This window comes from Saimiri boliviensis, chromosome 1 (genome assembly GCF_048565385.1).
Source record: "Saimiri boliviensis isolate mSaiBol1 chromosome 1, mSaiBol1.pri, whole genome shotgun sequence".
NCBI lineage: Eukaryota > Metazoa > Chordata > Mammalia > Primates > Cebidae > Saimiri > Saimiri boliviensis.
Genome location: NC_133449.1, coordinates 107160016 through 107183016, shown reverse-complemented (window position 1 = coordinate 107183016; position 23001 = coordinate 107160016). Strand labels below are relative to the sequence as shown.

The 23001-nt window shown below is 38.9% G+C and overlaps 1 protein-coding gene across 1 annotated transcript in view; it reads right to left on the bottom strand.

The window, feature by feature from the left end:
* The window catches only part of CDH11 (cadherin 11), a 54783-nt gene that overhangs the window by 30825 nt on the left and 957 nt on the right, over positions 1-23001 (bottom strand). The window contains exons 2-6 of the mRNA XM_010346730.3: positions 18107-18401; positions 12180-12299; positions 11033-11200; positions 7481-7668; positions 1200-1453 (exon numbers count right to left, since the gene is read on the bottom strand). Coding sequence (XP_010345032.1) covers positions 1200-1453; positions 7481-7668; positions 11033-11200; positions 12180-12299; positions 18107-18401 — 1025 coding nt within the window. The remainder of the gene's footprint in view (positions 1-1199; positions 1454-7480; positions 7669-11032; positions 11201-12179; positions 12300-18106; positions 18402-23001) is intronic.

Below are 23001 nucleotides of genomic sequence, written 5' to 3'. Positions count from 1 at the left end.
GGTGGCATGCTCCTGTAGTCCCAGCTCCTCTGGAGAATTGCTTGAACCTAGTAAGCGGAGACTGCAGTGAGCCGAGATCCCACCACTGCATTACAGCCTGGGTGACAGTTCGAGACTCTGTCTAAAAAAAAAAAAAAAAAAAAAAAAATGTTGAATCTGTGATTCAACCCCTTCTCAGCCTCCTTCTCATCACCTTCTCATGAGTGGAGGAGTGGAGTTCTGGATCACTTTTCCTTTTTTCTTTTTCTTTATTTATTTTGTTGTTGTTTTTTGAGATCGGATCTCACGCCCAGGCTGTAATGCAGTGGCTTGATCTCAACTCTCACTGCAACCTCGATTTCCCAGGTTCAAGCAATTCTCCTGCCCCAGATTCCTAAGGAGCTGGAATTACAGGTATGCACCACCATTCCCAGCTAATTTTCAAATTTTTAGTAGAGACAGGATTTCATTATGTTGTCAAGGCTGGGCTTGAACTCCTGACCTAAGGTGATCTACCCACCTTGGCTTTCCCAAAGTGCTGGGATTACAGGTGTGAGCCACTGTGCTGGCCACAGTTCTGGATCACATATTTTGGTCACACACACACACAAACACACAAACGTATTCATAATAAGAACAGCACCTGGAATTTATTTAGACACTTTGTTACTTTCACAAAGTATTCAGCATCACTTAGACAGAGCTGGTTTTCCTTGCCTCCTGCTCAGTGGCTGTGTCATTCCAAGCAAGTCATTTTGTCTTGCATCGCTTCCAATTTCCTCTCATTTTAAGGGATAACAATTCATGCATCACTTACATTGACGGGATAGATTAGATCACATATCTAACCTCTTCATAGAGTAACTGGAGGATGGGAAGGTAGTCAACAAATTGCAATTACTCTAATTATTTCACAAGCATTATATTTCACCAGTCCCCTGAGGCAGACAGGCCCAGCTCAGAGCTATATCACCTAGTATGCCTGAAAAAAATCTGCTCCAGAGAAAAGTCATGTAGCCTGAACAACCCTATCCAAAAAGTCGGGAACTGAGGTCAAGTTAAGCTCATGTCTTCTAAATCTTAATCTTGTTTACATTCTGTTGAACCTGATAAACATGGACTCTTTTCGAAACTGAAGAATGTGTTTCCTACAGGGCTTTCCCAGAACCTCTTGACTCTAAAATTCCCCATCCATTCCCTTAAAATAAATCCTTCTGTACCTTATCTGGCTGTTGGCAGCATCAGGGTCTTTGGCATGCACTCTCCCAACCACAGTGCCAGCAGCTGCATTTTCTTGGACTTCGTGGATGTAACTTGGGGCCAAGAACATAGGGGGCTCGTCAGCATCTTCCACTGCAATCTTGACGGTCACAGTATCCTTGAAAGGCCCATTGCTGATAAACTTCTGGTCAATGTGCATATTGGCTGCCTCTACCTTCAAGCTATAGGCTCTTTTGGTTTCAAAATCTACAGGCTGGCAAGAAGGAAGAGAAGATTGACAACCAATTCCTTGAAAGAATAATGGAAGAGAAAGACCTGATTGTTTTATAGGGCAGAGTGAATAGTTCTTCAAAGTGAGAGAAATAAAAATCTATTCAGTATCAAATTACCTGAGCCATTTGGTCAGAAAATCAGACAAATCAACTGCTGAAACTTAGAATGTGCTTAGTGAGTCATTCTAAGTGCATGACAGACACAGAAAGACCACGTCATCTAAAATGAACTTTATTTTATATAGCAACACTAATGTTGCCCAAATCAATCACTAAGAATTATCTAAGGAAGGGAATTAAAACACTACAAGAGCACATTTGGTAGCTCATTGTGAAAAGTATTAAGTATCTTGGTAACAAAAATAGCTGCTGAATTTCAGCCAAAAAGCATGTCTTGTTTGTTGATTGCCTTATACCTCTCCTAAACCCAACCATGCAGCTTGATCAGATGGAAGGCTTCATGTTTAAACTTCCTGGTGACACTGTGTTTCCCAGTGTCTGGGACTCTTAGCAGCAGCGGCCCAGAAGATGACTTAGGGTGGTTTACAGGTAATTTTGATAGGTGAGGTTGTCAAATGACATTAACTTACCTATTGAGATAATTATTTCTTTTCCAAATCTTTAAATCCTTAACACACCAAGTAGGACACCTCCACTTTAACATATCTGCTCTGTTTCGCAATCTCTTTTGTGAGAGATTACAACTCTAGTTAGAATGCAATGGCATCGTTTTGGTTTGATTGCATTTATTTTTAAGTTACCTTCTATTTTTGGCAAGTGACAAGATAATAAGGGAAATGCTTCCTTTTTTTTTCTAAAAAGAATGCATATATATTAAAGATGGTCTATTTAAAGAAAAACAAATGTAAGCAGTAAAATTTTACACAGATATGAAAGAAAAAAGGGAGTAGTAGCATTTGAATGGCTGCAGTTATGGAAAAATTGATGGTAAACACTCCCTAATTCTGAATGAGAGGAGTTACAGTGAATCAGTCAGCAAAGGGTGGAAAGTAACATTGTAGCAGAGAAACAAGCCCTGATGCCTAGAAAACAGCTTTCTCATTAGCACTCTGGATGTTGCTGAACTACCAGATATTTGGAAAGAGTTTCACCTTTTAAGGTGAGCATCTGCCTGCCCTGCTGTTGTCATTTCCCCGGTAAACATTATTCTGAATGGGCATGTGGCTTATTCCTGACCTAATTTTGCAGTACTCTAAATTAAGGCCGATAGCAGTTTCAGCAGGGTTAAACACGTTGGATATCCTTGACACTTTTTCCATCATCTTCTCACCTCCATCTTCCCAGTCAGGAAACACAACCTTTCCTAAATCTAAATCTGCCCCCAGCCTTTCCATCAACCTGCGGCCCAGCTGTTCTTGGCCAGGTTACAGAGCAGTGAAAAAGGAATGATATTTATAGGCTGAACATACAAGATTACTGCAACTTTTCAAAAATCCCTTCAATTGTTAGCATCAAACACTGGAATATGATAGTTCTGAGACTGGGTAATTTATAATCAGAAAAGTAGAAAATTTCTGATAACAGATATTCTGTTGATGTTGGTACAGCCAGAATCTTTTGTACGTGGTTTAGGCATATGCCTAAGGACCTGGAGCCATTTTCCCACAGAAAGCCCTGTTGGTGTTGAGGATACTATCCTCACGCTGCAGTGTGGCTGATACATTTCACATCCCAAGCTAGGCTCTCCAGGTCTTTGCAAAGGTTTGCGTGGGATGGCCTTTCCCAGTTTGGCAAGATTCCAAGTCTGGTAGTCAGTTTAAGCCTCATTGCCTTGTGAAGTCCTCCTCAATAGGCCCAGGTAGATTTGTGTGGTCTCCTAGTGGCCTGCTGGCAGCCCTTCATTTCTCTCCCCAGTGAGGCAAGGATGGAGTGAGATGGAGAAGAGCATCCCTAAGCAGTCTATAGAGTCTTATTGCTCTTTGCTTATCTTTGTCCCACAGTATGCAAGAATGACTGTACCAAGTGATAATATGCATCCATCATTTTGACTGGAGTACGGCTGATAGATGCATAACATTTAGACATTTTCTTACAATTCCTTCCCTTCCTCCCTCCAAAAAAAGATGCGAGGTAGTTTCCTATGTGAACATTTATGTCCATGTTATGAGTAGTTGAAATAAAGCTAAATGAGGCAACACATTGCATAAGCCATAAAAATCTTAATACCCCCTAGTTTACTAATCCCACCTCTGAAAATCTTCCCTGAGGGATTAATTCAACAGAAAACCAAAACAAACAATATTCAAAAATGCATGATATGTGTTAGATACAATAGAAGGTTATATCTAAACTGTGGAAATGTACACACAAAACACCAAATCCAACTGTGAGATTTTATTAAGGAAATAATGATTTGTCAATAGGATGGGATGTTATGTAGCCATTAAAAATGATTACACATATTATATAACAGCATGTAAAATGTTTATGATGTGACATTAAGTTAACAAATCAGATCACCCTCTGATTGCAACCGTGTTAAATGTGATGTATCCACATCTATATACATGCGGAAAAAGAATATAAAGAAAAATCAGACATAAAAAGAGTTTTATTAAAATAGGGAATATTAAAAATGCCTTACAATTCTGCTCTCACACTGCTTTACAAGGAGTTTATTTGGTTGAAAATAAATAGCTCAGACACTGTGCTGAGATTTCTCTGATATAGATAGGATTCCCATTTAGTCAAAGGTGCTACGTGAACAGATTGGATTTTCCTCTCGAAGCCCACTAAGCTCTCTAAAACCTCACTTTGTTTTAATTTAATTTTTATTTATTTATTTACTTATTTATTTTATTGTACTTTGGGCTCTGGGGAACATGTGCACATTCCACATCCTGCAGGATTGTTGCATAGGTACATACATGCCATGGTGGTTTGCTGTCTCCATCCCCTGACCTCCATAGCCTACATAAGGTATTTCTCCAGGTGTTATCCCTTCCCATTCTTCGTGCTTCCCCTCCCCCCACCGCTGTCCCTCCGCTCCCCTCCTCTCCACCCCCCACTACACCTAGCCCAGTGAGTGTTGTTCCCTTCCCTGTGCCCAAGTATTCTCATTCTAAAACCTGGCTCTTCCTCAGCTAACCACATAGAGATTGTCTAAATACTCTAAGGGTAGTTTCTCTCTCCCCTGTCCACCTTAAACTAAGACACAGAGTCAGAACTCAAGCAGTATTTGTTTTCTAAAATACTCAATAAATGAATGACTCTATCTAGTAATTATTTCTTGACTTTTTCTCCTTCATTACCATCTCACTGCCTCTTCTACCTTCTTCAATTCTTTGTAATATTGCCCTTGAATTAGTTTGTCCATTGATTTTACTGTATCTATCTTAAGACTCAAGATTGAAGTTTCTTAAATGTGTCCTGTTTCCATTGATACTAGCCCTTTATGAGCTATTTTTTTTTCTGCCTTTTCTGTCCTTAACTATCCAGCAAATTCCTCCTCATCTATCAAGACTCAGCTTGAGAACCGCCCCCTAAGAAGTCAGTCACGACCCATGTTCATAGGTCTTATCATACTATTACGGTCCATTTTCAACTGGGGAGTGATTTTGCTCCCAGTTACTCCAGGAATATTAGACAATGTCTAGGATAATTATTTTTATTACTATTATCAGGACTGTTGGGGGTGGGTAGAGCATGTGCTTACTGATCTCTAGTGAGGGGAAGCCTAGAATGCTACCAAATATCCTACAATACACAGAACAGCCTCCTGCAACAATTATCCAGCCCAAGACATCAACACTGCCAAGGCTGAGAAAACGCACTTGGTTTTAATTATTGTTTCACTTCACTGTCCTGTTAAATTGTGAACTCCCTGTGGTCAGGACTTAATCTCTTCAATTTTAGATTTCCAGTCTCTGGCAAAGGGTCTGCCTGACAAATAATAAGAACTCAATAACTCTTGGAGGAAAAATGGGTGAATGAGTTAGAAATAAACAAAAATACTAAGTTAAAAAATGCTTTAAAACGCAAAAATATTGCTATAATGTCCCTGTAGGCTTTTATGGTATTAAATTGAGTATAATGACTTTTACAAGGAGTCATATTTTTACTCTGTTAAATCCATCGCTAATTTTTCTTTTCTTTTCCCTTGGTGGACATTTGGAATTTTGTGCTACAAGTTTAAGCAAATGTTCTTTTACAAATGAAATAACATCTTGCACTGTTTAAAACCTAAATGTCAGTGCTTTATAGAAGATTATTCTTTTGCCTAGAATAAACACACCAAATTGGGGGGAAATGTGCAAATTAATCACATGCAGAGAGCTCATTTGCAATGTGTAAGTTCCATTGGGGTCACTTAAATGTTTCAAGATTTCAGAGATAAAGTGTGTGTTTACTCCCTGAATACACTGAAAACAGGTGACAACCTTAGCATAACCAACTACTCAATTACAGGAACAGCAAAGGATGGGAGGCAGGAATTGCTGATGTCAATGTTCGTATGTCAGTGTCAAGCAGAAGAGATAGTAGTATTAATTAACGAAGTAAGTTGACAGCTCTAGGCAACACACAATTCACACAGCTACTTTTCCAGAGGAGAAACCTGAATTAGTGACTACACTGGCTCCCCGTGGTTGATAGTTAGGCTTCTTTATTCCTACCATTCATCCACTAATGTAGACTTTTCCGAGTATACAAATTTCACCCCAACTTCCATATCCTTCATTTTATTTTTCTTATAACAGAGTCACCCCCTACCTTCTCTTTGGTTTGTGCCCCATAATATTTTCCCCAACCCCAACATACTTTAAAATGCTGTGAAAGGTCAGCTTCTTAGCACAGGTCACTCCTTGCTCACTACCTGAAAGATTCCTTTCAGGACCAGTCTTCGCCCACTAGTCCTTGGTGCCTCTTTAGCTACTGGCCTCTTTATTGATTTTTCAAATTAATTTTCTATCAGTGTTACAGTCCAATCTTTTCCATCACACCAAGGAGTTTAATATTCATGTTACAAAACCAAGTTGAAAATGAATGCTTGATTAAAACCAAGGTAATTCCATCCTTCAATTTCGATTTAATGCTCCATACACTCTAATGATGGAGAGGTGTTGATTTCTCAAGTGGTAAATCACAGGGGGAAATCATGTTAGAAGATACTGGAACTATTTCGTCACTTGGAAGTGAATCTTACCTGGTTCTTTTTACAAATGCTTTCTGGCCCAGCTGTTTTCAAAATGTCTTGAGAGGGAAGATGTTCTAGAATAACCCAGGTCTGAATTCTAGGTCTGCATGCCTGAGCTGTGTGACAGTTCTCCTCAAAATTAAGTGGAAGTCTCTTTGCCCATTGCGACAATGCCACCTACTTTGTATGACTATTTTTGTGTGTGTGAAAAGTAGATAAAATGATGTTTGTAAGAATCTGGTGCTATGTCTGGCCAGTAGTTAGTATTGAGTAAACATAAAAAAGAAGAAACACTAGACTTCTCTTTGTAATGAAATAATCCCAGAGACACGTTTTTAATGACTGACTATGGGGGGAGGTCCATCATTGCTGCTTCTCCAGGTTCACTTGAGATAAAAACGAGCAGAGAATTGGCTTAAGTTTCACAGAGGGTCCAGCAATGCAGTGAACCTTGGATGTTGAAACAGGAAAAGTTCTGAACAGCCTACTTAAGAGATTCAGCTTGGCAGGGCTAAAGGGTGGCAGGGGGTGGGGGAGAGGAATTCCATGCATGCTCAGGGCTTCTTCAAAATCTAGATTTATCTCATTGTCCTTCCCTCTGTGGGAAAATATTTAAGAACTAACTAGAAATCTCAGGCAGGTATCACCAACCCCTTTTGTCAGTTTCTCTGCAGTAACAGAAAGGAATACAATTCTGTGATCTTCCAGAGCTCAGGGCTCAACTACAAAGTTGAGTTATCCCCCAGTTTCACAAATTCTGATTGTTTTAACCATTGCCTCCTTGTTTCTTGCAGTGTTGCTTTGGCAGAGCTGACCATACCACTGACACGTCTGATTCCTTACCCTAACTCACCTTTTTCAGCTTTATCACGCCCTCCTGTGTTTCATAGTCCGTTGTGATTTCAAACAATTCCATACCATCTCCATCAACAATACTGTATGTGACTAAGCCATTCTCTCCAATGTCTGGGTCTTTAGCTTTCACTCTTCCCACCTCCTCCCCGGGGACACTTGCTTCTGACACAGACATCTGGTATACGCCTAGAAGAAGAAGACATCTGTTTTTATTTTCCCTTTTATTTGGCAGCTGTAAGACTATAGATTTCATTGAATACCGATACATTTCTCAAAGGATCTGAAATGGAACTTTCCATTGATTGAAAACATGAAAGAAATGAATGGATGTGTAGAGGAAGATCCCACATGGCCTGCTTGTCAAAAGGATGTGTTCTACAAAGGATGATAAAACAACATCTGGGTCCAGGTGAAATGCTGGGGTCACCTGCCACATGTAAGGGAGGAAAACAATGCCCTGTTATATTTCCCATCAGGTAATGGGGAACAGGAAACATGTCTTCATCTATTAAAACAGCTGAGGCTTCTTTTCATGTCTTCAGGATGGTCCATGAACTAATTCCAAGGCTCACTTATGGTATTGCCAAGTGCCCAGAAAAAAAAAAAATATCTCTATTTAAAAGCTGTCCTTCAACAGCTCCATATTTACTTTAAAAATGCAAACTTTAACATCATTCCCTATCTAACTCTACATTGGACACTTCCCTTTTTTCACCTCCTTTACAACTTGGTCAGGTATTACGTTCTCCAGAAAGCTTTCCTGCAGTGTGACTCTTTTATACATTTATTTAATGTTTACTGGGAGCTTAATACTGTACATGGAGGTGCTGTCCTAGTGTCAGGACACTGTTTTATTTAGTTGTTTTGTTTATTACTAAACAAAACAGTCAGGATTCCTCTCAATGAAGCAGTCTAAAAAGAAAATATAAAAACAAATGTGAACACATTCTGATGTCATTGCAATGAAAAAGGAAAATAAAATAGAGTAAAACGGTTAAGATTCTGAGAGAAGGAGTATGTGGTTGTGTAAGTGCATGATTGCGTGTGAGGGTGAAGGTGTAAATGTGTGAGTGGTTGTAATTGTGTGAGTATGAATATGTTGTACAAGAGTGTAAGTGTATGAGTGTGTGAGCTATTTGTGTGAATTTGTGTATGTACATGAGTGTGATTGAATGCATGTGTGGGTGAGAAGCTGAAAACCAGAAAGAGAGACTGGTTTTCAGTAGCGTTGTAGGACAAGACATTCTTTAGAAAAAGGAATCTAAAAAGACTGAGCAAGACAATTATGTGAGTATCTGCAGTATAAAAACGACAGGCCAGGTGATTAGCAAATGACAAAGCCCCCAAGATGAGAAGATCCTGAATACCTAGAGAGGAATAAGAGGAGGATAGTGACTACAGCCTTCTGGTGAGAGATAAGGGCATGTAGGGAAGTGGAGGCCAAATTGTGTAAAACATCATTGTGGGTGATGGAAAAGACTTCAGGTTTTGTTTTAACTTGGGTAAATCATTGGAAGGTTTTCAGTAAGGAGTTAAGATTCAACATTATCTTATTTGCTTTACACATCTAATGCTCTGTGTAAGATACAATATAGAGAATCCAGGGTTGAAAATCGTGCCTCTATCACTTCCAAGCAAAGTGGTCTTGGGCAAGTTACTTAAGCTCATTATATTTTAATTTCCCTTACAGAGATTTCATCAGTTCCAAAACTTTGTCTATATTTACCAATAGTACTTTGCTTTGCAACTTTCTTTTGGACTCATATTTTTTAATCTCACCATACCCTCCATATTAAAGGATAAGTAAGAAGCGGGAGTCCCTTGTAGACAATTACCAATTACTCTGAAGGTTTTGGGGGGAAAAACTGTCTTATATGGATTTTCTACAAATCTCATTCAAGTTCATGGCTGTGAAACTAAGACAACCAGTACAGTAGCAATGCAACTTTACTATATGATTGTCTATGACCAAGGGCAGTAAAGGCTGCCTGCTAATAATTCTGCTTGACCTTTCTTTTCCAGCACACCAGACAATTGTACAGTGTGGATAATGGAGCATGCAGTTTTACAATGTTATATGAGCCTCAGGCTTATTGAGGATGCTGAACTTGTGCCTGGCCAGGCAGAGGTCTTGGGTCGATTCTTTCCTTTCTAATTCCTTTGAGTAACCACAGTGCCTTTCTGGGGCCACATTTAGTTGCCTTTCTTGTTATCTCATTTGCAAAAAGATCCATCTCTCTGATAGTAAGCTCATAGGCTCTAAATGAAAAAGACACTTCCGTGATGACCCACTCCTGCCATGCACCAACAGCACCAGCAGCACCACAGTCATACTGTCCTTTCGTATACATCTATATGTACATGGACAGACTTGTGTTCAAACTCTGATTTTCCCACATCTCTCAGGCATCTTATGCACTTTTCACAGAAGCAAGTTTTATCTGTAAAATATAGGCTCTTGCAGAGATCTACAATAGTAGTGACTATTATTAAATGCTGATAGTTGCTGTAATTACAATTATTAATCACAACCTTTCAAAATCATTTTTAAAATTTAATTCCCACAGCAATTTTATAAATATTGTAGAACAGCCATAATCCTCCAGATAACAATGGCTAGAATTTGTTGACAACGTATAGCCAGTTGTCATTATAATATTCTACACTAGCTCCTTTAGTACAAACAGTAATCCTATGAATTAAGTACTATGGAAGACTGCATTTTCCAAAACATGGCCAAAACAATTTCCCCCATCTCACATGCTTTTCCTTCAACATGACTTTGACAGGTCTTCCATTGAAAGTGGGGGGGGGGTCTACATGAACTCCACTTAGATCTGAGCAGCCTTATGACTCCAGTGGAAACAATGTGATGCGACTTCTGAAGCTAGTTAACAGAAAACAACACAGTTTCTGCCTGGTGTCCTTGGGGATCACACTTTCAGAAACCAGCCCACACAGAAAGGAAGCAGCAATCAACACAAGCTTGCCAGCCATGCAAGTAAGCTCTTTTGGAAGTGGATCCTCCAACCCCAGCGGAGCTGTCCCAGGCGATGCTGTGGGGAACAGAGGCATGCTGTCTCCTCCAAGCCTTGCCCAAATTGCAGACTCATGATAAAAACAAATTATTATTATTATTGTTTTAAAACACTAAGTTTTCCCGGAATTTGTTACACAGCAATTGATAACTGATGCAGGTACTGTTATTGTTATTATCCAGGTTAGAAATGAGGACACTGAGACAGTAAAAAGGTTAATTAATTACTAGACTGCATCACTAGTACCTAGCAAAATACTTAGCAAAAATAATACTTTATTTCCAGGGTTGTAGAACTTTTGTCTTTCCTTTCTCCTGCTACCTCTACTCCACAGGCATTTTTGTTGTTTTTGTCGTCTTGTTTTTCTGTTTTGTTTCTGTAAGAATGACATGCATTGCCTCTAGTTTTCTAGATTTTCCTTTTGATATCTGAGTAAAGCAGGAATGGGTTAGAGGAGGCGGAGAGCTGGCTGTGACACCATGGAAAAGTGAAAGCCAAGCCCACCTACTTACTCTGCGGAAACTTTGGTGGGTTGTCATTGACATCGGTCAGTGTGATCGTCACTTTGGTTGTCCCTGAGAGTCCTCCCATGTGTCCACCCATGTCCTTGGCCTGTATCACCACGTGGTACTCCTCCTTGGCCTCCCTGTCCATGTTGGGCAGGGCTGTTCTGATGATACCTGGACAGGAGAGCAGAAAACATCACAGATATTCGTTTATAACAACATTATGACAACAAGAAAGTTCTGAGCACTGAGGAAGCAATGCTGAATAAAATAGCCCATGCCCTCAGCAAGAATCATTTCAAAATGATAATTATGACCAAAGGCAGCCATACGGAAGCATCGTTATGTCTTTTCAAGCAAATCATAAAAATTACTATACAACACTTGTATTTATGTTTTGTTGTACATGCAAATAATAACCTTATTCTTCTCAGACATAAATACCCTAAAGACTGAAATATTTGTGTGGTGATTACATGGATACCCATGACTAAACTCATATTTTTTGACTTCCAGCACAATCTTTTGTAAGTCTATTGCTGCATACAATTTATAGAAATGTTTTGATGGTGCATATTAAGTTTAAAGTAAGAGGTTCATATTTCCTGCAATACATTAAAATGTAAATGTTAATTTTTAAAAGAATGAACCAATGGGTTAAAATATGTATGATGCCTACACAAGCATGTGCTGTCCATTATCACCTGTCAGTGAAAACAATGGTAATAACTGAATTCTACATGATTGCTGGATATTGACCCATGACTGGCATGATGACTTAAATCTTTAGGAGACATTTGAAAGCTTTTTCTCTCTGTAGATATGACAACATTTATGTGAGAAATATAGAGAGCATTGTGGAAGCCTTAGTCCTTATTGTTCTCCTCCTTCTGACATTAAAGTTTAATTTTAAGATGACATTTGTTTTTGGTCATCGTGAAATATGGGAAAAACAATAATAAATGTTTCATAGTGTGCTAACTACATGCCAGGCACAGGCCAAGAGTCTAATCCTCACATTATCCCTGTAAAGCAGCCCCTCTTTATTCTTTTTTTATATTTGAGAAAACAGAGAAATAAATAGCTTTACTTTATCATGACTGGGACCTCCTATTCACCATGTGTCACAAATCACAGTGACATTCCACAGTACCTGTCTGTGCTTCCACAGAAAAGTAGGGTTGTCCTTCGAGGATACTATACACTAACTTGGCGCTATTTCCGTAGGTGGGGTCATCTGCATCTGAAGCTGTCACTTGGATTACTGATGTTCCTGAAAAGTGAAATAAATTAATTAGAAACATCCCTTCAGCTTTTCAAATTATGTTCTTGTTTACAAAGTTTCATTTTAAAATTAACCCTGAAGAGGGCACTACAATTATTCAATATGCTCTCATTTTCCTGGAGTTGAGGTACAAAACAACCAACCTTCCTCCCTTCCTTCCTTTTCTATAAAAATGCCCACAGTTTAAAAATGAGCTTTTTGTATATAATAGTATATCCTGCATTGGTTGGTAATTAAAATAATATTATAGACATTATTGCAAAAATATCTTAAAACTCATGCACTTCAAATGTTCACTATATCAAATAATTACATTAAAATCCTCCCAAAGAGTATAATAAATGATAATTAACAATAAATTGCTTTTCATGAAAGGACAGAGTACAATCTTCCACCTGTAGCAGAACAATAAATACATCATTTTATTGTTGCTTTCCATGTAATAAAATTGCTGATAATACTACGATTTAATTAATTTATGGCCATAAATATTGAGCAGAATGTTGTTGCCTACTGGCATGAAAATTGCATCTTCCCACCTGTAGCTGGTCTGGTAGCCATAGAAATCACCAGTAGACATCTGGCAAGAGGTAAGGGGAGCTTTCATGGGTCAGATTGAAGGGAAACCAGGAAATTGAAGAAAGATGGGGTTCTGATTTTTCTAAAAACAAGCTTTGTTTCTGGCTGGTCACAAATAGCAAGTATCTAGGGCATGACGTATTGGACGTCAGGGTGGGGAGAAAGGAGCTGGAAGAAGAAAAGCAGTAATTATCGAATTTCTCTGTGCCAGCATGGTCTTGGGGCACATTCCATGTATTTTACCAGCATTACTCTGTTGGGCATTTTTTACATCCACTGTATTTGTAAGAAATTGAGTATGAGAGATATGAAGCTTTATAATCTATTTCACAAAGTTGGTAATTGCCAGTCTGACCCCGATCTAGCACGCAGCAAAACTCAAGTTCTTTCTGTAACATTTTTAGCAGAGGAGAGGGGCAAGGTTCTATGTGAAAGGCAAGGGAGCCAGTTTGCACAGCTTCTCACTACCTTTAATTTATAAGGTTGTCAGTGATTTTTGTGTGGTGTACATCTCACTTTTTTCTAGTTACTCTTCTATAATTCATTATTTCATAGAATAAAAATCCTCTTTGGATTTCTTCCCATTTGTCAGTCCCTACTCTAGGCAGGGCAGATTTATAAAAGAAAATGTCTTCATGGTGTGGCTAGGGAAATCATTAATTTTTAATGCTTAATTTCCTTCTAGAACTCGCTACATCCTTTACAATGCTTTTGTATTTCACATCTATCTTATTTAACCCTCAACATAGTTTATATTATTCTCATTTTATAGATGGCAAAATAAAAACTTAGAAAGGTATAATGGGTTGCCTGGGTTCGCATGTCTGGTTAGGAGTACAGCCATACTTCATAGTACTGTCTGACAAGAAAGACTATACTGTCGTATACCATAATACAGTATACGAGTGCTCAAAATAATAAGAGCCATCCATGACACCACATCCCACATCACACTGAATGGGCAAAAGCTGGAAGCATTTCTTTTTCAAGCAAGAATAAGACAAGGATGCCTACTCTCACCAGTCCTGTTTAACATAGTACTGGAAATCCTCACCAGAGCAATCAGGCAAGAGACAGAAATAAAAGGCATCCAAATAGGAAATAATGATATGATTCTATACCTAGAAAACTCTAAAGGCTCCACTGAAAGGCTCCTAGAACTGATCAACAACTTCAGTAAAGCTTCAGAATACAAAATCAAGGTACAAAAATCAACAACATTCCTATGTACCAATAACACTCAAGCCGAGGGCCAAATCAAGAATCCAGTGCCATTCACAATAGCCACAAAGCAATAAAATATCTAGGAATACGTCTAACCAAGGAGGTGAATGATCTCTACAAGGAGAATTTCAAAACACTGCTGAAAGAAATCATAGATGACACAAACAAATAGAATATCAATCCTTTCAATGATATTGATTCTTTCAACCTATGAACATAGCATGTTTTCCCATTCTATATCATTAAAATGGCTACACTGCTCAAAGCAATCTACAGATTCAATGCTTTTTCTTTTAAACTGCCAACGTCATTTTTCACAGAATTAGAAAAAAAAAATTGTTCTAAAACATCTATGGAATAAAAAAGTGCCTGAATAGTCAAAAGAATCCTAAGCAAAAATAACAAAATTGGAGGCATCACCTTACCCAACTTCAAACTATATTACAAGGCTGCAGTAACCAAAACAGCATGGTGCTGGTACAAAAACAGACACATAGACTAATGGAGCAGAATAGAGAGCCCAGAAATAAAGCCACATATGTACAGCCATCTGATCATTAATAAATTAACAAAATTAAGCAATAAGGAATGTATTCCTTAATCAGTAAATAATGCTAGGGTAGCTGGCTTGCCTTACGCAGAAGAATGAAACTTGATCCTTATCTTTCCCCATATAGAAAAATTAATTCAAGGTGAATTAAAGATTTAAACGTAAGGCCTCAAACTATAAAAATCTTAGGAAAAACCTAGGAAACACCCTTCTGGACATTGGCCTTGGGAGACAATTTATGACTAGGTTCTCAAAAGAAATTGCAAAAAAAAAAAAAAAAAAAAAAAAAGTGGAAGTTGACAAGTAGGACCTAATTACACTGAAGAACTTCTACACAACAAAGAAAACTATCAAAAGGATAAAGAGACAACCTACAGATTGGGAGAAAATATTCACAAACTACACATCCAACAAAGGTCTAGTAACCAGAATCTATAAAGTAGTTAAACAATTCAACAAGCGAAAAAACAAATAATGTCATTAAAAAGTGGGCAAAAGACATGAATGGACACTTACCAAAAGAAGATATGCAAATGGCTAACAAACATATAAAAAAAATTGTTCTTCAATAAACATCAGAGAAATGTAAGTGAAACCCATAATGAGATACCATCTCACACTAATTAGAATAGCTGTGATTAAAAAGTCAAAAAATAACATGCTGGTGGGGCTGTGGAGAAAAGGGAACACATACAGACTGTTGGCTGTAATGTACATTAGTTCACAGTGAGAAACAATTTTGAGAAGTCTCAAATAAAACAGTTACAATTCAAGGCTGGGTGCGGAGGCTCACTCCTAGAATCCTAGCACTTTGGAAGCCAGGGTTGGTGGATCACCTGAAATCAGGAGTTACAGATCAGCCTGGCCAATATAGCAAAACCCTGTGTATACTAAAATTACAAAAAAATTAGCCAGGCCTGGTGGTAGGTGCCTATAATCCCAGCTAAATGAGAGGCTGAGACAGGAGAATCACTTGAACCCAGGAGGCAGAGATTGTCGTGAGCCAAGATCACGCCACTGCACTCAAGCCTAGGAGAAAGAGTGAGGCTCTGTCTCAGGAAAACAAACAAAGAAACAAACGAACGAAAACAGATTTACAATTCAACCCAGCAATCCCATTATTCTTTAGACCCAAAGGAAAATAAATTGTTCTGCAAGAAAAGCACCTGCACTTGTATGTTTATTGCAGCACTATTCACAATAGCTAAGACATGGAGTCAACCGAGGTACCCATCAACAGTGGATTGGATAAACAATATGTGGTACATATATACCATAGGATACTGTGCATGGTGGCATGAATAATATCACGCCTTTGCAGCAACGCAGATGCAACTGGAGGTCATTATCCCAAGCAAATTAACATAGGAACAGAAAACCAAATTCCACATGCTTTCTTTCATAACTGGAGGCTAAGCATTGGATATAAATGGACCGAACATTTACCCAGTGGGAATAATAAACATGAGATTACTAGAGTGGGGCGAGAGGGCAAGTGCTGAAATCTACTGGGTACTCTGCTCACTGCCTGAGTGATGGGATCATTCATATCGCAAACCTCAGTGTTACACAGTATATTCATGTAATAAACCTGTGCTTGGGCCAGGCATGGTGGCTCTCATCTGTGATCCCAGAAGTTTGGGAGGCTGAGGTGGGCAGATCACTTGAGGTCAAGAGTTCAAGACCAGCCTGGCCAACCTGGTGAAACCCTCTGTGTACGAAAAACATAAAAAATTTGCCACGCATGGTGGCATGTGCTTGTAATCCCAACTACTTGGGAGGCTGAGGCAAGAGAATTGCTTGAACCTGAGAGATAGGGGTTGCAGTGAGCCGAGATGGTGTCACTGTACTCCATCCTGGGTGACAGAGGCTGGGTGACTCTGTCTCAAAATAAAATAAAATATTTAAATAAATAAATAAATCTGCACATGTACCCCCTGAATCTAAAATAAAAGTTGAAACTAAAAAAAAATATGTATATATATGGGTCAGGTGTGCTGACTCATGCCTGTAATCCCAGCACTTCCAGAGGCCAAGATGGGCAGATCACAAGGTCAAGAAATCGAGATCATCCTGGCCAACATGGTGAAACCCCGTCTCTACTAAAAATACAAAAATTAGCTGGGCGTGGGGCCGTGCACCTGTAGTCCCACCTACTTGGGAGGCTGAGGCAGAAGAATTGCTTGAACTCAGGAGGCAGAGATCGTAGTGAGCCGAGATCCTGCCACTGCACTCTAGGCTGGCAACAGAGGAAGTCTCCATAAAAAAAAAGCCTGAATGTTTAGCCCTAAACATCAGTGAGCCTGCAAAGGTGAGAATAATAAAAATTTCCCTGGATTATATCTTTTGATGACTTGCCTTTCCACCCCATCCCTTTGCCTGCCACTCAGTTGCTGACATTGATGTCTCCTTTATATGGGTTTATATGATATTTGTTGTTTCTCATTGTAATACACATGCTAAACATCAAGAGGCTGAAGGACTGGGCAGGGAAAATGGATGAGATGAAGATGGAAAATGGTTCAGGCTGGCTTTTGATAAGTACTTGACTTTTCCTGGTGGAGAAGGAATACACCATTTTCTGGCATAAAAAGCTCTGTATGCACAGTGAAAGGATCTTGGGGTTCTAGAGTCACATCTACCTTTCTTAAGTAAGTCGATTCCTATATTGGTGCTGAATTTTCTCATTTGTAAAATGATCCCAAATTCATTTGAGCTATAAATCTCTTTTAAGCAGACTTACTCCCTGATAGAACAGTTCTACTCTCTGTCTGCATGACAAAACTTTCTTAATATGAGGAATGTTTCTCAAAAGAAACATTATATAAATGTTTCATTATGTGCATGATATAAAGAAAGTTATTGCCAGAAATGGCTAATTCTTTAAAGAAATCCTTCAGAAAAATTATCCTTTAGCAATTTAATGTGTCTTCAATCTTGTTGAAAAGCTATACCTACTTCTGAATACATGGTGACATACTGCTGTGGTTAAATGTGTATTCTAGATACATTTAATAGCTCAAATGTCCCTACAGAAATTAGTTATCTTGTTTCTGGTGTGGGTTTCTTATCTGAGAAATAGGGTGAGTTGGAATTACCTCATGGTAAAGATTAATCATTGCAAAAACTAAATAAAATAGTGCATGTAAGTCATTATTAATTAGCACAGTGCCTACATGCAACAGATATGACCATTGTCATTACCTATTAGACATTATCAGTATGCCCTAGTGTCTGGGTGTATATTATCTCTATTCCTGCAAGACCAGAAATTGTTACTTCCATTTTACAGAGGAACATAAGAATATTCGTTCATTTTGTTATTTTGTCATAGAAGATACAGAAGCAGCTCTACTTCCTGATTTGGGAGAAGGGACTTCAGCCCACCCGCCACAGAGACAGCAGGCTTGGAAGCAGAGCAGGCCTCCCCTACTGTACGCACCCACATTGGACCTCTCAGGCACATTGGCGTGATAGGTCTCGTGCAGAAACTCTGGAGGGTTGTCGTTAATGTCCTGGACCTTGACAATGAATTCTGACGGTGGCTCCAGTGGCCGGTTGGTGTCCCTGTCCACCGCCTGAGCCATCAATGTGTACTGGGCTCTCTCTTCTCGATCCAACTTCTTGGTGGCATGAATGTTCCCTGATTTGTCATCAATCACAAAAATGGTTCCAGCTCCTTCACCTGAGAGAATGTATTTAATGTTCCCATCACCAGAGTCAATATCCGAATGAAGCTGGAAAAAAGAGAAATTGAGATTTGCAATTCCGTGAGGAATGCAGTGGTGGCATAGTAACTTGCTTACAAGCGATTGCAACAACCTGCTGCACATACACATGTCATGAGAGGGAGATGTTCATCCTCATTTTACGACAGGAGAAAGGCAACCTCAGAGAAGATCACAGCCTTCGCCAAGGCCACACTGCAGAACAGTGAAGCCAGAGTGCAAATACATATATATAGATAGATAGATAGATTTTTTAATTCTACGATTCATGATCTCCCTTTACCTCTCTCCATATATATGCACAGATACAAAATATAAATACCTAAACATATCTGTCAATAGTTTGAAGTAAATATATGTTTATTTAAAAACATATAAGCAAACATTTATGCAATAAGTAAGTCTTCCTCTCAGTTCTTTCCCATTCCTTTCTTTTCTTTTGTGCTAAGAGACTATCACTGTTACTGGTTCCTTGTGAATCCTACAAGAGATATTTTATTCTATGCATATGCAAGAAAATCTACACAGATACATATGTGCTCTAGTTTATTGTTTTACAACAAAGTGCCAGAGTATACACATCATTCTTCACCTCGTCATTTTCCTCTAACAATAAATTCAGATGACCATTCCACATTTATAACTCTAGATCTTCCTCATCCACTGTATGGAGTCTATTATCTTTTTAAATTTTTTCTGTTCTGGGGCATTTTGTTGAGGGACAGTCTCACTCTGTCACCCAGGCTGGAGTGCAATGGCATGATCTTGGCTCACTACAGCCTCCACCTCCCAAGTTTAAGCCATTTCTCCTAAATCAGCCTCCCAAGTAGCTGGGATTACAGGCACATGCTACCACACCCATCTCATTTTTGTATTTTTAGTAGAGACAGGGTTTCACCATGTTGGCCAGGCTGGTCTCGAACGCCTGACCTCAGATGATCTGCCTACTTGGCCAAGATTGTGAAACCTGTCTCTACTAAAAATAAAAAAGAAAATTAGCTGGGTATGGTGGCATGTGCCTGTAATCCCAGCTACTCAGGAGGCTGAGGCAGGAGAATCACTTGAACCCTGGAGGCAAGGTTGCAGTGAGCTGAGATTGCACCATTGCACCCCAGCCTGGACAACAAGAGTGAAACTCTGTCAAAAAAAAAAAAAAAAAAAAAGAGGCCAGGAACATCGGCTCAAGCCTGTAATCCCAGCCCTTTGTGAGGTCAAGACAGGCAGATCACTTGAGGTCAGGGGTTCGAGACTAGTCTGACCAACATGATGAAACCCCATCTCTACCAAAAATACAAAAACTAACCAGGCGTGGTAGGGTGCGCCTGTAATCCCACCTACTCGGGAGGCTGTAACAGGAGAATCCGTTGAACCCAGGAGGTGGAGGTTGTAGCAAGCCAAGATCTTGCCACTGCACTCCAGCCTGGGAGGCAGTGAGACTCTGACTCAAACAATAAAATAAAAAATATAATGATTATCAATGCCATTTAATATTAGCAATATTAATAGTATTTATTACTAATGCCATTTTTATATTTTTGTTAAAATTAAAGTATTTTATTATTTCAATTTAAATTACTATTGAGACTAAGGCCTGGAGAACTTACTTCATGATTATTATTATGAGACTGAGGCCTAGAGACCTGGCTTATAAAGGAAGATTGAATACATTGAATTTAAAATTTTTTGTATTGTTTCAATTTTCCCAAAGACATCTAATTGATTTGCAGTGCTTCAGTGAAACCTTAATTATTTCAGCTCAAGGGATTACCTGTAGGTACGAATTACAAAAACCATTTTGTTTTTAGTCCCCTCTGTTTCTCAGGGGATAAATAAACATACTTTCCTGCAGAATTTGTTATTCAGAACAAATTATGCATTATCATGAAATTATTGCTAACACATTTCTGATGAATAAAGTCCATTTGAGGGTAAACTACAAAGCTGTTTGATGCCCTATGACGGATGAACAGAATTGCCCCAACCTTCGTTCAAGTTTCCTTAATGAAGGCAAGGTTCCTGTCCCCACCCCAATTCCAGGGGAGGCTTCTGTTTGTTCCTCTATTTACCCTGCTGCAGACCTGGCAAACTTAAGGGCAAAGATGAGCAACTGAGAACAAGAAAATAGAAACGAAATGCTTACTTTAATGGGCGTATCCAGACACTGGATCTTTCTAGAGGCCTTCATACGTTACATATGAATTTGGCAAGCTTCTTGGAAATTAAACAGACCTATTCCATGATCAGCCAAATAACTAAAAACTTAAAACATTTCCTATTATTTTCCTACTTTGTCTTCAGGTTGGAAAGTTGGATATAACTTCCCTTTTTTGTCTCTAACAAAGATGATTTATACAACTGACATGAATAATTACTAGACTACACCCACAAACAGACAGACAGACAGACACACACACACACACACACACACACACACACACACACACACACCAGTTTCAGAAGCCATTCAGTGCTATCAAGGAATCCAGTTACTGAGGCATACACAGCCAGTTCTTAACTCCAAAGACGAATGGCTTCCCTCTCTGCATAGCACAGCGTGACACAGGCTGTATTTCTACAAGAAATTTTAAAGTCCATGGTTTGCCAAATTTCACTTTTTCAGGGCATCTTAAGCGTTTAACCTTGAATGTCATCAAATCAAAGGTTGTTAGGAAACAAACCATATACTCCATCCTTCCTATTTCTAGAGAACTGTCTCAGCATATTTCAAAAGAAAGATCCACAGGACCAACCACTTTGTCTTTCCCCTAGCCAACCCGACATCAGCTTCACTCTCATATGCTTAGCTTTTGAAAGTCACAGCATGAATGATACTAGAGTTTTCCTTTTCCCTCTTTTTTATCCCTATGTTTTCTTCTAGGAGGCATGGCAATTGCTTGCTCCACAGAAATGCCGAAATGACTCTCCAGATCCTGTTTCTTCTGCAACCCCCATCCTGAACACACACACTGCTTCCCATTGAGAAAGTCCCCAAGGCAGAAGGCTCTATTCATATCTCAGAATGATTCATGCACAGCCCTTCACATCATTCAAGCTCCATATTCCTTGCCATGGCTGAGATATCTTTTTCCTCTCTGGGCACACAGCCCATCCCCTCTACTTAGGGAATTCCATATGCCAATTATTTCTGTTTCCATTTCTCACATCGACTTCCACATCTTTCCATTTGGGATAAAAATGAATGAAATTCCTTTGGTATGTCTCTTCAAGAAGAATTTTTCCAAACTAACACAATGTTTGGAATTGAGATTCTAACATGAAGTTCCTTCAAGTAAGTCAGTTATGTGAATATGAAGTGCTCTTCTCAGGTAAAAGAATCATTAAGATAACTTTGTAGAAATCAGTACTGTTCAGAAACCCCTCATACCTACTCTCTTTCCTTTTGCCCTTTCACTGGATAATTCTTGTTCATCTTTTAGGTTACAGTCATTACCATGTTCTCTTTGCAACCTTCCTTTGACATCCCTCCCAAATATTACCATGTAAATTCACAATCATTTACACTGAATTTCCTCATTATTCAACTGTTCATTTTCCTTTTTTTAAATTGCTTAAGTAACTGTCTCTTTTCCATTAGACCTCTTTGAGGTCAGGAGCTATCTTAATCTAGTTTACATTTTGCCTAGCACAGCAGCTGCACATGGTAGGGTTTTAGTTCTTATGTATCTAAGCATCCATTTTTTTCTTTTAATCTTTTTTTTGAGATGGAGGCCTTTATCTCATAATAATAATTTAAACTGAAATAATAAAAAATACTTTAACAAAAATAAGAAATGACTTTAGTAATAAATAACACTATTAATATTGTTAATATTAAATGACACTGATAATCATCTTTTTTATTATATTTGTTTGTTTGTTTATTTATTTGTTGGGACGAAGTCTTACTGTTTCCCAAGCTAGAGTGCAGTAGTACGTCTCAGCTTACTGCAACCTCCTCCTCCTGGGTTCCAGTGATTCTCTTGCCTCAACCTCTGGAGTAGTGAGGATTAGAGGCATCTGCCACTACACCTGGCTAATATTTGTATTTTTAGTAGAGATGAGGTTTCACCATGCTGTCCAGGCTGGTTTTGAACTCCTGACTTCCAGTGATCCTCCTGCCTCAGCCTCCCAAAGTGCTGGGATTACAGGTGTGAGCCCCTGTGCTGGCCACATCTATCTATTTGCAGTTTTAATGTCACTATCATCTGAAAGATAACTGTATATTTTACTACAAATTCTAGTGGGTAGGTAATTTTCCAAACTCTCTTGAATTTGTATTTTGGACTCTCTTTCTGCACTTGCACTTTTCTGGAACGGACACACAGAGACCACAGAGCCTGGAATCTGAAGACATCTCACTGGGTTTTGCCATTCCTGTGGAAACAGGGATAAAATCACACCAACCTTCTGATACATAATCATTCATCTCTGGGTCTAGCTTGAGGACCTAAGTACACAAGGAAGACACTGTCCCTGACACAAAGTAGCTTGAAGTCTAATGAAGCAGACAGATTCATAAGTAGATACATTGAATACAAAAAGGAAAGCTATGATGAAGGGTCTAAAGGAGGGACATTTAAGTTGGGGTTATGGTGTGGTCCGGGAAATG